At 51.9% G+C, this 10,503-nt stretch overlaps 2 protein-coding genes across 3 annotated transcripts in view; one reads left to right on the top strand and one right to left on the bottom strand.

The window, feature by feature from the left end:
- Positions 1-713: 713 nt before the first annotated feature.
- VAMP7 (vesicle-associated membrane protein 7) lies at positions 714-6,209 on the bottom strand. Of its 2 annotated transcripts, XM_010003444.1 has the most exons (7): positions 6,060-6,209; positions 4,721-4,778; positions 3,867-4,004; positions 3,301-3,391; positions 2,673-2,740; positions 1,641-1,733; positions 714-995 (listed from the first exon to the last, which is right to left on the bottom strand). In XM_010003444.1, the coding sequence occupies exons 1-7, from the start codon at positions 6,203-6,205 to the stop codon at positions 927-929; spliced, it is 663 nt and encodes a 220-aa protein (XP_010001746.1). In that variant the 5' UTR covers positions 6,206-6,209; the 3' UTR covers positions 714-926. The 2 variants fall into 2 exon arrangements, with proteins under 2 accessions (XP_010001746.1, XP_010001747.1); XM_010003445.1 differs by lacking the exon at positions 4,721-4,778 and having other exon boundaries at positions 6,125-6,205.
- Positions 6,210-10,323: 4,114 nt separating this feature from the next.
- Positions 10,324-10,503, top strand: part of LOC104393953 (DNA-directed RNA polymerases I and III subunit RPAC2-like) — a 3,003-nt gene continuing 2,823 nt past the window's right edge. Inside the window, exon 1 of the mRNA XM_010003480.1 lies at positions 10,324-10,372. Coding sequence (XP_010001782.1) covers positions 10,324-10,372 — 49 coding nt within the window. The remainder of the gene's footprint in view (positions 10,373-10,503) is intronic.

Below are 10,503 nucleotides of genomic sequence, written 5' to 3'. Positions count from 1 at the left end.
CTGTCCCCTCCCTAGCCTCAGTTCTGAGCACACACCTTCAGAGGAGAAGCACAAGCAGCAGACACCTGACACCTTATCAAGCCAGATCAGTCGATTGGCCCCAATTTCACCTTAACAAGTGATAACATTAGTATTCATTTTAGTCCACCCTCAAAAGAAGAACAGGAGAAATAACGTGAGAAAGCAGGTACGTGACTGTGACCTTAACTCGAGGCAACCGCCTCTTTGCTGACTTGATTCAGCCCCAAATTAAGGGGGGGAGATGAGGAAGAAGTGAGGATGAAGAGGCAGCCGTTTCTAAATGCTGAGGCGACCCCACAGCCTCTCCCACCACCTGCAGAACGACCTCCAGGAGCAGGAGATGTGGTGCAGCAGCAGCACCCACCTCCGGCAGGTCGCTCCGTTCCTGCCCTGTCACATGTGCAACCTCCACCTGTGGAAATGCACATCAGGCCAGATGTGCAGGGACAGCTACCTGGACCTCCAGCGTTGGGAGGAAGTGGAAATTCATACACCCACCTTGTCCCTCCCCCTCAGCCACCCTCTTGACACCTTCCTGTGGGCAGGGCAGCGGCTGCAGGGCTGGTCTCACCAGCACAAAGCTCCAGGGACACAGCGTGGGACCCTCCAGAGCTGGGCAGACCTCCCCCCCCAGCTGAGGAGGTTGTAGTTGGGACAGAAAAGGGAACAAAATTTAAAAAAAAAAATCCCTTCAAGTAATTTCAAACAGCCCATCCTTGAGGTTAAGCTGTCCAGAAGCAGGGACCAGCTGGGCCTGTTTGGGGTGATAAGGCAAACATCTGAAGTCCTAGAGGGATGGAAGGATGAGAAGGTGTCAGTAGTGACCGACTGGGAGTTACTCTGTAGGTTGCTTCTTCACACTCTGGTGATTCCCATCTCCCAGTGACCAGCACCAGCTGCCTCAGTTACTTCTGCACACAGCCTGGCCAGGCCAGCCCACCACAGGCTAATGAGAGGATGATATAGATGATGACCTGGGGAAAGAAAGGGCCACTTCAGGGGACAAGCAAACTTCCATCACCCAGCCAAGGCTGGCTCGGCCTGGCCATCAACACACCAGCTTGGAAACCCCCCAAAGAACTTGTCAAATGCCCTACAGGACTTGGTGCCAGCACCTGCATGTCCTTGCAGCAACACAGGGATGAGAACTGACCCCAGCAAAACATAAAGGAGGGCTCAGTGGGGCAAAGTACTTCACCACTAGCCTGCAGTGACATCTCAGGATCCTCCCAGCCCCTGCTGCACTTGTCACAGGCTGGGGACACAGGGAAACAGCAAAAAAAGCTACTTCAGCATTAAGGAACAAGACACAACATCTAAGTTGGTAGGACTAAGACCTATAAAGCCTTCATAGATGGAGCAGCCATAAACTGTGCCTTTGCTTCCAAGGGAGCTGGCAAGGCAGCTATGACAGGCCCCTAGAAGCCAGACAGAATTCCCTGGAAAGCTTTTCCTATTGCTGTGCCAAGAAGAGCCACCTGGCACGATGCTCCTCTCCTCCTCACCTCTGACAAGACCATCAAACCCTTTCCTCTCCAGCCAAGACCCTCCCAGGCACGAGTGGCTCTGCAGACAGTTGGGTGGTACCAGCCTGCCCAGGAGCTGAGCTCCCTACTCACTATGGAGACGATGATGATGACGATGGTCAGCTTGAGGTTCTTCATGCACATGGCTCTGGCGAGGTTCCTGCTGGTGGTTTTGAAAGTGACTGACTGCAACAGAGAGTAAAACAACTCATTAACTCTTGAGCCTGCTGCAAAGGAAGCTGCATCCCAAGAAGCTCCATGAAGAGGCTTTTCCCAGCTTCAACCTCCCCAGTAGCCCAAACCCCTGCAGTTCTCTCCTCCAGAGCTGTTTAACTCCTGCAGTTACACCAACACAGAACAAGAACAGGCATCAAAACTCTCCCACAAAACTTCAGGGGCAAGATAAAGAGTAAGAGTAGGTCCAGAACCAGCTGGGGGATATGACTTCTAACCTTCTGAGGAGGTTAAAAATATTTTTTGAACTACTGATCTAATCACCAGATTTATTACTGTAAATAGACCTGCCAACATGAGACCACTCATATTGCTGCTCCTGACAGCAGTTCCACAGGGCCCAGACAAGTCCTTTAATCCTAGAACTTCCCTCCAGTCTTGGGCTTGCTGCAGTTTCTGGGAAACTTGTGGTTGCCCATCTCAAGTCTCCTCTCTGCATCCCTCAATTCCACCCACTCAAACCAAGTGTTGGTCACCGGAAGCCCCGAGGGCTGCAGCACCCACCACAACCCACCTCAGCAGCACACTCTGCTGGTTGTTTTCAGGTTTTCCCCACAAACCACCCCACAACTGTTCCAAACAAGCGACTCCAGGCAGAACTGCATCCCTGTGGAGGGCATGTTGGCCTGAAGCTGATCCCCTGCTACCTCCCTACACCAGGAATACTTTTTTGCCAGCTTGGAGGTGTTTGGATCTCCACAAGGCCCCCACAGGAGACCCTGGCACTCTCCTGGGTTGAGGATCCAAGGGTCAGGAACTGGGCACCAAGACAGGACTCTGCAGAGGAAGATGCTGGTCCAGGGATTCCCAGAGGGAAGACTAGAAACCTTCCAGAGTGAACAACACTTTGCTAGATCATCACATTCCACTTTAGTTCTTCCCCAGACTTACTGAATCCACAAGATTCTCTGTTTTATCGATCAGCAGCTCCAGCTTCTCTCCTCTTTGTGCCACAAGGTCTGGAGAAAGAGACAAAAATCCACACCTGTAGGATCCCAGTGCAAAAAGCTGCTCCCAGCACCCAAGCTCAGCTGCAAGCCAGGAGCTCTTGGCAGTGGCTCCTTAGACACCAGGTAGCTCTCAGACTGGCAAAGCCTGCCAGGCAACAGTCTCACATCACACAGGCTGCATTTTGGGACCAGCCTGACTCAATTTTGGTCAGTGCCAGATCCAAGCCTCTATTTTAAGTGGTCAGACTTGTCAAAACCCAGAGTCTTGACAAAAGAAAAAGCTACAGAGGGGCATCTTCCTCACAGCAGCTGCAGGACAGCCAGAGCAGACCCAGAAGACTCTTCCCCTCTCTCAAGCTGCCCAGGTTCATGTCCAGCAGAGCTCCTCACCCCTCAGCCAACTTCAACACACAGACCAGCCTGCAAACTCAGCACCCCCCCAGCCCCTTCCTCATCATCTCCCTCTGCCCAGAGCCCACCCCAGCACTCTGGACAACATTCCCTGTGGGACAGCCCCCCTGGCCTGGAGGAGCCCTGCCTGGCACCCAGGGGAGGTGTCAGACACCCACCTATGTTTCGAACCATGATTCCTTTAAGTTCATCAATTTGAGCTTGTGTCTCTGCCACCTGGTCAGGGCCCCTGCTCTCTGAGTGGTGTTTCTGTAACAAGTGAAGAGTCAGTGAAAACAGGCACCCACAACAGCACTGCAGCTCCTCAGGACACAACAGGACACTCTTGGTCACTAGAGAGCAGCACAGACATAGATGTGAGTTTTCAAGTTATCCAAGACATCTCTAAGAGAGAGTCAGGAGCAGAGCAACGTGTGTGCCTTGCTCCCAGTGTCAGTGATGCTGGCTCCCACTGGTCACCTGGAACTGGGCCTGACATTTCAAACGTCACCACTAAGATCTGCTCTCCAGTGCAGCTCCCTGGTACAGACAGTTAGTGCCTCCCTGGCAACCACAACCCATTTTTACCACCAAAGCAGTGAAGCAACCAGCTGCAGAGTGAGCATGGAGAGGACAGCCAGCTCCCCTGGCTCCACAGCACTTCTATTCCAAGGGAGAAAATACAAGAATTTCCAGGAAGAAGTTTGGCTTGTCAGGGAAAATCCTGCATAGGAACAGATCTCACCAGCTGGGCAGCCAAGACACTGGAGAACTCGCTGTTCATTGCATAGGGAAGGGCTGTCTGTGCTCTGGAGCCATACGTGGTCTGGAACCTCTTCTTGATTTCATTCAGGAAGCTGAAGGCTCTGGACCGTTCAAAGTCCTGGAAGGAGAGAGCAGAGCCATGTCCAGAGTGTGTCCAGGCAGGGGCAACAAAGTGTAGGGGGCAAGTGGGCAGCTGGAGAGAAACTGTGACTCTCAGGTGTGAAGAGGCTGTGTGTAAGGGGTGGGATCTGCCTGGTTATCATCCCAGGGCAGCAGCCACATCCCAGGCTCAGCTCCTGGACATGGGCAGCAGCCCTCACAGGGGCATCCAGCCCCACTTCTCAGCCCCTGCCTGGTACCTTCTCCCAGTGAGGGAGAAGTTTTTGCTGCAACACTCCCAGAACTGAGGAATATTGTGCACATTTCTCTGGCAATGAGGCTTCCCTCTGCATCCAGATCCTGCTGCTCTGGGGCTGGAGAGGGGAATCAGGCAAAACCAAGAACTTCACCTCAAAACCAGTCACATGCATTGGAGTTCCAGGTTTAGACTTCAAAGCTGAAACTGATCTGGAAGGCCTTGTACAGCCTGGTCTAGTGGGAGGTGTCCCTTCTCATATCAGGGAGGTTGGAACCTGATGATCTTTAAGGTCCCTTCCAACCTTCACCATTCTATGATTCTATGGATGAGAACACAAGCAGGAGCAGCAATGGAGAAAAAAAAAAAAAAAAAGGCACCCCAGATTAACACCCCCCATGGATTTAGTTTGACACACAGATACAAAAAGAGCCAAAGCCCCCAGAGAGCCTGTGCAAGAGCTGCACCAAAATACTTACATCATCTGTGATGCAGAGGTATATAATTCTGTCTTGGCAGATGTAATGGAACAGGTAACTGCAGAGAAGTACAAAATGGAAAAAGAATCATTTGGAGCTGCCACAGGACTGATCTTCCAGAAGACACCCCTGTCTGTGAGGCCTTCAAGGGCTGGAGAAGTGGAAGAGCAAATCCCAGCTACTCCAACAGAAAACCCCAGATGCCAGCAGGTCCCAGCCATGGCTGTGGAGGGGTCTCCATTCCTCTCAGCTACCTGCCATCAGAGCCCCCCATGTTAAAGGCTCCCTGCCCTCCTGTACTCCACACCAACTTTGTGGGACATGCAGTCACCAAACAACTTCAGTTCCACCTTCTTCCTGCTACTTACTCGTAAAAACAGATCCCTGAGGGCACCCAGGGCTCAGACCTGTGCCCAGCACACATGCAGTGCCCTGTTTCACACACAATGAGCTGCAGTTAATTGGAGTGACCAGAAAGCAGAGTGACCCTTGCAGGGGCAGTGGCTGCTGCTTCAGCCAGGTCTGTGGGACCACGGGGCTCCCTGCCTCTGGTTTGTGACAGACAACAGCAACCACAGCAGATAATGCATTAGGCAGAACAATCATCAGGCTGAACAGGCTTGAATCATGTGCCTCAGTTAACTAGTCATGTAAAGGTGCCAGCACAGCCATCAGCTAAATGCCAAAGCCTGAAAAACTGTGCAAGCCAGTTCAAGGCAGCATTTACCTACCAAAATCAAACCAAGCTGTTATTTTAGGCCCATCAGGAAAAAAACCCTCACTTTGTGCACAACTAAACCCAGACCAGCACTGATCAGACCATTTCACTTCAACTCACTGGCTTCAGGTGTAGCTTTTTTCTTACACTGCCCCTCATCACCATTTGATGGTCCTAATTCAAACCTCTTTGTAACCTTTCACTTGGACACCTGTGTATTCCCAGAAGTTTTTCCCCAGTAGGTGTGTGGACCCTCTTGCAAACTCCAGAATGAAACCAGGTAAGGTTGTTTTGTGCAGCTCTAAGGCTCAATTGCCTTCAGACTCAGGCTTTTTATTACACAAATAAGAAAAGAGTGAAGTATGCTTTACAGGTGGGCTAGAAGTACAGTTTGCTGCCCTGACTACCAGAGAGCCCAACAGTCTGACATCCACAGCTGAGCACCCACCAGCTCCCTGGTTATGCTGCAAAGTTTTTTTGGGGAAAAAAAGCAGCTCTTGAGCTGACTGCACCTTCCATCAGCACACTGACATCCCAGTGCCAGTCTGGCTCTACACTTACTCCTGCCCAGGGGCACGTTCCCTAGCCTCCCCTCCCAGGCCCAGCAGAGCAGCTACTCACTTCCCATGGGAATAGGTCAGTTTGTTGTTTTCCGATGGGATTTTGGCCAGGATCTGCTCTGTCACCTCCAGGAAGTTTCCTCCACACCAGGCATGTTTGGCAAGGATGGTGGTGCCCCTGGCCACCACAGCAAACAGGATAGCCATGGCTTCACTCCACCTGCAGGAAAACAGGGCAAGGATTAGCTGAGAGTTCCCTGCACAGAAGCAGCGGAATGTTCACCCTCTTGGCTCAGCCCTCCAGGTGAGGGAGGGTGCAGAAGTGTGTTCAGTACTTCCACAGGACACCATTATCAGAAAGTTTCTCTCATTTCCCTTTTCAGGTTCTGTTCAGAACACCAAGACTACAACCACCTCCAGAAGGTTCTTCCTGTTGCAGCTTCATGGTCCTACAGCAGCCATCCCACCACGAGCTCTGCCCACCTTGGCTCCACCGAGATTTTTAGTTACTAGTACATTGTTTTGCTCTTCAACTGACCCTGAGGTTCCTTCTTTCTTGTTATGACAAAGCTGCATGCCCCCAGCAGCCTCCAGCTCAGAAAGGAAGTGGCTGCCTTGCCAGGATGGTAAGAGCAGCTCATTAAACAGACCAAGCCCCCGTCCCTGACACATGACTGCTCAAGGGTGAGGCCTTGGCCTCGGTTGCTGTCAGACTGAAGGAGAAGAACTGCCACTTGCCCAGAGCCATGCCATACATGTCCCCTTTGCATGGTCCAGAGGCACCCTGAGTGTGTGCTGGCCCCAGAGAGCTGTAAAAGCACATCAGCTGCACCTCTCCAAGCCAGGCAGACCATCTGCAAAGTGATGACCCCAGCCCCACTCCCTGTCTTGCACAGATACCACACTGGATGGGTCACAACGTGCCAGGGTCTGAGGTGTGTGAAGTGTCTGGAGCTGGAAAGACAGCCCTGCTGCCACAGGGAGGGACAGGCTTCAGCAGCTCAGCTATCAGCACGTTCATCACTGGCAGAGCCAAGATTTAACATGTGAAACCAGATCTCAGCCTGGCAGCACCACAGAACAAAACCCAAATTATTTTCTGTCTAAGAGGATATGACCTTTAAACACAGGGACAGGTGGTGCTCATCATGCTCAGTTAAGCAATGTCAATATCCACCTGAAGATGACTGTGGGAGTTACAGAACATGGAAAAGCAAGAGTAACCCTTTTTCCCCTTGCACACTTTCTAAGGAAACGCAAGAGAAAGAATGTAAAGCAGAGCAGAAAGTTTGGGTACTCAGGATCTGTAATTCAGAAATGAAAAGAGTTGAAGCAGAGGTCCCAGCAGAAGGCAGCAGTTCCTCACACAATGCATCCTCTGAAGCTCATTCCCACACGCTTTCATGGAGGAAAAGAGTTCACATGAGTTCAGAAAGTGATTAACAAGTTTATGGAGGAAAAGGGTCACCATTACACAAATATCCCCCCAGCAGCCATGGACTGGAGCCTAAGATTTATCACGAGTTCCTTCTGTTCTTCCACTCTTCCCTGGACCTCCCAGCAGGCCCCTCTTGGCTCTGGCTCCAAACAGCCATTGGTAACACCCAGAATCACTCACTCCACAGGGTTCAGGGTGCTTCTTCCAGGGAGAAATGGGATTGCTACAAGGAGCAGGTACCACGTTGGAGCAGCAGAGCAGGCAGCCCGCCAGGCCTGACCCAGGGGAGGGTGTGACCAGGAGGTGAGGAGCTCAGGGCTGCCCATGCTGCCCTTCTCCCACAGGAGCAATTAACAGTTACACAAAGGCCTGTAAAGTCCCAGCGCTCCCTGTTTGGAGCTAATGCCTTGAGGAGTTTAAAAACACCCTTCCAAGGCATCCTGTCATCTCTTGCAACACTTGAACTACCAAGAGCATCAGATGAGAGACAAGTTGTCCGCAAAGCCCCTCCGAAACCCGACCACAGCCTCTCCTCCCAGCACTGCTGAGCCAGCCAGATCACATCTCATCAACACGGTTCCAGAGCTCCCTGCTCCAGAACCCCCAGACTTCCACCCAGAAAGCTGTGCTAGATCTGCTCACAGACCCATCAGCCTGCAGAGACACAAGCCCTGGACGGGGCCGCAGCGCTCGGGGCTCAGAGCAGCGGGGTGGCCACCCAGGCTCCTGGGGATGCTGCTTCTGTTTCTCATCCAGCTTTAATTGCTGCATCAGCCACATGTGATGGCACCAAAGCAGGAACAGCAGCCACAGACTGCAGTGACACTTTGCTGCCTCTGACCTGAACGTGCTACTCTCAGCTCTGCAAAGCACAGTGCTACAGAGAGGGAGCCTGAGGGTCAGGAAGCAGGACTCGAGTGCCTCAAGACTCACCCACCTCTAGTTTAACACGAGTAGGTTACTAATCACAAGTCTCCCCTCCACAGACCTGAAGAGACCAACAGCTTCAGCCTGATGCTCACAGCAGCATTTAAAGCAGGAGCTTCTGGACCTGGCCCTGAGCAGAAAAGGGGGGGATTGCTCAGAGCTGGAACACAAAGGAGTAAGCAAGTCCTTGGAACCTTCCTGCAGGAGCCTCTGCCTCAAGCTGAAGCAGAAGGGGAGCCAAGCAAAAACACAGGCCCAGCAGGTCTGTAGGCAAAGATGAAACCAAAGTCAGCCTCAGAGAAGTGCAGTTAAATGCTTATCACAGCAGAACCCTGGGCAGCCACCCAGCTGATTCTGAGCTTGTAGGAAGAAATGATTAACTGCCATGGCACAGCTCCTGGTTCAAGGGACAGCACCACTCCTGCCTGCCAGGGCCAGAGAGAGAAGGAAAAGAAGGATCATCTGTGTAGCCAGAAGATGCAAACTACACAAACTGCACTTGGTTCTGTTTTCTACTCACTCAGCACCCTACCTCATCAAGGTGCTTCCACGACACCAGAACTGCAACAATGAGAACCAAGCCAAGAGGAATTTACCATGAACTCTTGTCCCTTCAGACCCACCAAGACACACTGGTCTGTGACATTCTGGCCAGGCCAGTGACTGCAGCAGCACCAGGCTGGTGTGTGGCACAGCACAGGGCACAGCCAGGAAAGAACAACCACCACTGAGCCCCAGTTAGGTGACTGTCCAGTATCAAGGGACCAATCTCTTCCCCTTGCAGTCACTCAATGAGCAGGACCAATAGAAAGCTGTGAAAGAAAAACCACCCACAAACCCTCCCCTCACCACGAAAAAGATCAGCAGCTGAGAGGCAGGGAGAGACTGACCTCAGGACTACAAAGCCCACACAAGCAAAGAGACACTTCAGTTATTAGACTGGGCTAAATGAAGTAAAACAGATCAATGTGGAGTGGATTTCTCCTTAGAAGCAGCATCTCATGCAGCCCTGTAAAACTCAGGGATTTTTAAAGTCATACAAGACCTACTGAACTGCTAGAGAACATCTCTCCTCAGAAGTTACAAGACAGTCAGGAATTAAATCCATTAAAATTCCCATAACAGGAAACACAACTGTTTTATATCTGAACCTACAACATTGAATGGCTGGAAATAGCCAAGACCAAACCCTGGTAAAAGAAAAACTCTAAAGCTAGCTAGGCCTGGAAAGGCTCCAGATGAGGGAGGGAAAAAGGGAAGAGGCCATGTTCCTCAGCCACCCAGAAAACACCATGGATCCAGACAGCTTTCAGGCACTGCCAGAAGCACTTGGCAACAGAGGGGAGGGAAAAGGCAAGCCTAGCATTGCACTGGTATTGCAACAATGATTTACTCACTGCAAGTCACGCTGCTGCCCACAATGTCTCTTCTGGTGGTGGCCAGAAGGGCACAGAAAAACCTGCAGCAACTCAAAGCGTGTTCAGAACCCAGGCTGGGACTTCACCATGGGGTCTGAAGCTTCAGGAGGGGTGAGGTGTTGTTCTCAAGTGAGACACAAACAATCTCTGACTTCACTGAGGCTCTAGAACAAACTGTCACTGGCAGCTGAGGCAGCCAGGGCACAAAGGGAGCCCAGGCAGTGGTGCCCTTTGGAGCCTGGGGGCACTCAGCCCTTCTTCTTGACCAGGAGACCCCCATTCCCAGGGGATGGAGGAGGTGACTGCATTTCCAGAGATGCTCTGTGCCTCACTACTGCCTCTAAACACAACCAAGTGCAGGTGTTGCAACCCTGCAAGCTGCCAACGGCCAGGAGGAGAAAACCCTCCAGCTCCCTGACTGCAGCCCTGACTTCCCTTTAACCCTTCCCTGGCACCCACCAGCCATCCTTTCTTTCAGGGATATTCCAGCCTTAAGCCCTGTGGTTTATCTGTTCATTTTAAGCCAGAGAAACGGGACATTCATGGACCAGCCCAAGTTTGGCTTCCTCTCTGCCTGCACAGCTACCTCAGGTACCTCTGCCTCTCCATGATGGAAGCAGATCCCTAGGGAAGAGCAATCCCGTGTCAGTCCCAGGCCCAGCACTTCCCTGGCAGGCGGGGTGACCCCTTTTGGAAGAGAAGCGATACAGAACAGCCGAGCC

Source organism: Chaetura pelagica, unplaced genomic scaffold, assembly GCF_000747805.2.
Source record: "Chaetura pelagica isolate M959 unplaced genomic scaffold, ChaPel_1.0 scaffold938, whole genome shotgun sequence".
Taxonomy (NCBI): domain Eukaryota; kingdom Metazoa; phylum Chordata; class Aves; order Apodiformes; family Apodidae; genus Chaetura; species Chaetura pelagica.
Note: the sequence above shows the minus strand (reverse complement) of the source record. Positions and strands in the feature narration are given on the sequence as shown.

What these genes read in the sequence shown, in the direction of transcription:
- VAMP7 (XM_010003444.1), bottom strand. Translation starts at nt 6,205, where the DNA reads ATGGCTATCCTGTTTGCTGTGGTGGCCAGGGGCACCACCATCCTTGCC. An exon ending in CTGACCTATTCCCATGGGAA is followed by an intron (nt 4,779 to 6,059) that starts GTGAGTAGCTGC and finishes ACTTCTCTGCAG; the next exon opens with TTACCTGTTCCATTACATCT. An exon ending in GTGTCTTGGCTGCCCAGCTG is followed by an intron (nt 3,392 to 3,866) that starts GTGAGATCTGTT and finishes CACTTGTTACAG; the next exon opens with AAACACCACTCAGAGAGCAG.